The sequence below is a fragment of the Salvelinus sp. IW2-2015 genome, linkage group LG17, assembly GCF_002910315.2.
Source record: "Salvelinus sp. IW2-2015 linkage group LG17, ASM291031v2, whole genome shotgun sequence".
NCBI lineage: Eukaryota > Metazoa > Chordata > Actinopteri > Salmoniformes > Salmonidae > Salvelinus > Salvelinus sp. IW2-2015.
In genome coordinates this window covers 10165357-10168043 of record NC_036857.1, presented here as the reverse complement: position 1 = coordinate 10168043, position 2687 = coordinate 10165357, and the positions used below count along the sequence as shown (strand labels likewise).

The 2687-nt window shown below is 43.4% G+C and overlaps 1 protein-coding gene across 1 annotated transcript in view; it reads left to right on the top strand.

The window, feature by feature from the left end:
- The first annotated feature begins 1687 nt into the window (after positions 1–1687).
- Positions 1688–2687, top strand: part of LOC111977063 (hormone receptor 4-like) — a 14030-nt gene continuing 13030 nt past the window's right edge. The window contains exon 1 of the mRNA XM_024006336.2: positions 1688–1699. Within this exon, the coding sequence (XP_023862104.2) occupies positions 1688–1699 (12 nt within the window). The remainder of the gene's footprint in view (positions 1700–2687) is intronic.

Here is a 2687-nt window from a genome sequence, read left to right as displayed (position 1 = left end):
CTGTCGCTGTACATTTCAAAAGTGCTGAACAAATACTTATATTGACTACGTCAGTCCTAGCTCACTCATTAATGTCCGATTCGAAATTACGGATTGCCTCTTATCTGCTCGTCGTCCCCTTATGCCATAGCTTGTATATCTCAATTGTCCGTAAAAAAAACACATTTGTTTGAGCAAGTCAGCCATATCAGCTATGTTTTTTAAAAGGCAGTAAACGAGGCTGAATTAACTGTTTCACTGCCAGACAAGGCTCAGCTGATAGCCAGGTGTAGTAGTGGTAAGAAGTTGGGACAGCTGTAGGGACTCTTCTGTTGGGACAGCTTTATGTCGGCCTTAACAGTTTGTGGCCACCATTTGTCACTGTTATCGTGCAATTAATGTATTGTTTAGTGTTGTGTTGTGCAGTGGCTTTGCTGGCATGCATTTTTTTCCCCCCAACCAAGATTTACATGCCTAATGGTGGCGGGTAGCGAGACAGGAAGAATTGGCAGTCGGGGCAGACAGTCGGGGCAGACAGCCGTGRGGGCTAGCCGAGTAGTGAGTGTTGGAGAGAACTGGTGGGTGGTGGGCGTTGTGTGGCGGTGGCAGTAACAGTGGCGGGAGCTGTGCTGGTGGGGCGGTGGAGAATTTATACCACTTGACTTACTCAACATTTTATTGTGTTACAGCCTAAATTCAAAATTCATTGAATAGATTTTTTTCTCTCACTTATCGACACATAATACCCCAATAATGACAAAATGAAAACATGTTTTTAGAAATTTTTGCAAGTGTATTTAAAATCAAGTACAGCAATATCTAATTTACATAAATATTCACACCCCTGAGTCAAAACTTTGTAGAATAAATTTTGGCAGCAATTACAGCTGTGAGTCTTTCTGGGTACGTCTCTAAGAGCTTTCCACACCTGGATTGTGCAACATTTGTCCATTATTATTTTACAAAATTCTTCAAGCTATGTCAAATTAGTTGTTGATCATTGCTAGACAACCATTTTCAAGTCTTGCTATAACTCAGCCACTCAGGAACATTCACTGTCTTCTTGGTAAACTCCATTGTAGATTTAGCCTTGTGTTTTAGATTATTGTCCTGTTGAAAGGTGAATTCATCTCCCAGTGTCTGGTGGAAAGCAAACTGAACCAGGTTTTCATCTAGGATTTTGCTTGTGCTTAGCACCATTCCGTTTATTTTTTATACTGAAAACTCCCCAGTACTTAATGATTACAAGCATACCCATAACATGATGCAGCCACCACTATGCTTGAAAATATGGAGAGTATGGCCTCCCGGGTGGCGCAGTGCTAGCTGTGCCACCAGAGACTTTGGGTTCGAGCCCAGGCTCTGTCGCAGCCGGCTGCGACCGGGAGGCCCATGGGGCGGTGCACAATTGGCCTAGCGTTGTCCGGGTTAGGGAGGGTTTGGCCGGCAGGTATATCCTTGTCTCATTGTGCACTAGCAACTCCTGTGGCAGGCTGGGCGCAGTGCATGCTGACCAGGTCACTAGGTGTATGGTGTTTCCTCCAACACATTGATGTGGCTGGTTTCCGGGTTGGATGCGCACTGTGTTAAGAAGCAGTGCGGCTTGGTTGGGTTGTGTTTCGGAGGACGCATGGCTCTTGACCTTTGCCTCTCCCAAGTCCATACGGTAGTGATGAGACAAGACAGTAACTACTAACAATTGGATACCATGAAAAAGTGGGTAAAAAATAAAGAAAAAATAAAGAAAATATGGAGAGTGGTACTCAGTAATATATTGGATTTGCTTCAAACATAAGACTTTGTATTCAGGACAAAAAGTGAATTGCTTTGCCACATTTTTTGCAGTATAACCTTTTGTCAATAGGGGGTGCTGTTAGCACTTTATTTTTTTTGACATTGCCAAATTAAACTGCCTAGTAGTCAATTCTTGCTCGTACAATATGCATATTATTGTTATTATTGGATAGAAAACACTCTCTAGTTTCTATAACCGTTGGAATTATGTCTCTGAGTGGAACAGAACTCTATCTACAGCACTTTCCCTGTATAGAATAACTATCTTCAAAGTAATGACTCGGGACGTCGGGTTTGATATGAAAGCTTCTTTTAGTAATAATTCTTGATCACGTTACATTTAACAACTTTAGATTCTACAAAGCAATGCTAAGATGCTAGCGCAAAGGAGCCAAAAATAATCACCTGTTAATTGCACTTAACTAGCGCGTTCACTCTCTACTTCTACTACAACGTCACCCGCTTTCAGTGGGGTGGGCTGTGGTGTATCACAGCGGTGTGCTGACTTTAGATCCAGCAAGTAGTCTCTTCGCCAACTGTTCCAGAAACTGGTCACAAGTCTCTGCCTGTACTTCCATCTGCGTGTCATGTCCTCCTTGTTTAGCGTTGGGTGCTGAGTGTCAGCTGGAAATGGCTTTGGAGGCAAAGAGGTTAGTCGTTTACCCACCAGGAAGTGTGCTGGGGTCAGGGGTTGTGGTTCATCCACTTCATTGTGCACGAAGGTCAGAGGCCTAGAATTTAGAATAGCTTCAACCTCTGTCAGGACTGTGCACATCTCTTCAAAGTTGAGTGAAGCTCTCCCAAAGCGCAAAGGAGCCAAAAATAATCACCTGTTAATTGCACTTAACTAGCGCGTTCACTCTCTACTCCTGTCGCAAGGCATTCTGGAACTTGCAGTCAAAAGCGTAATTCAA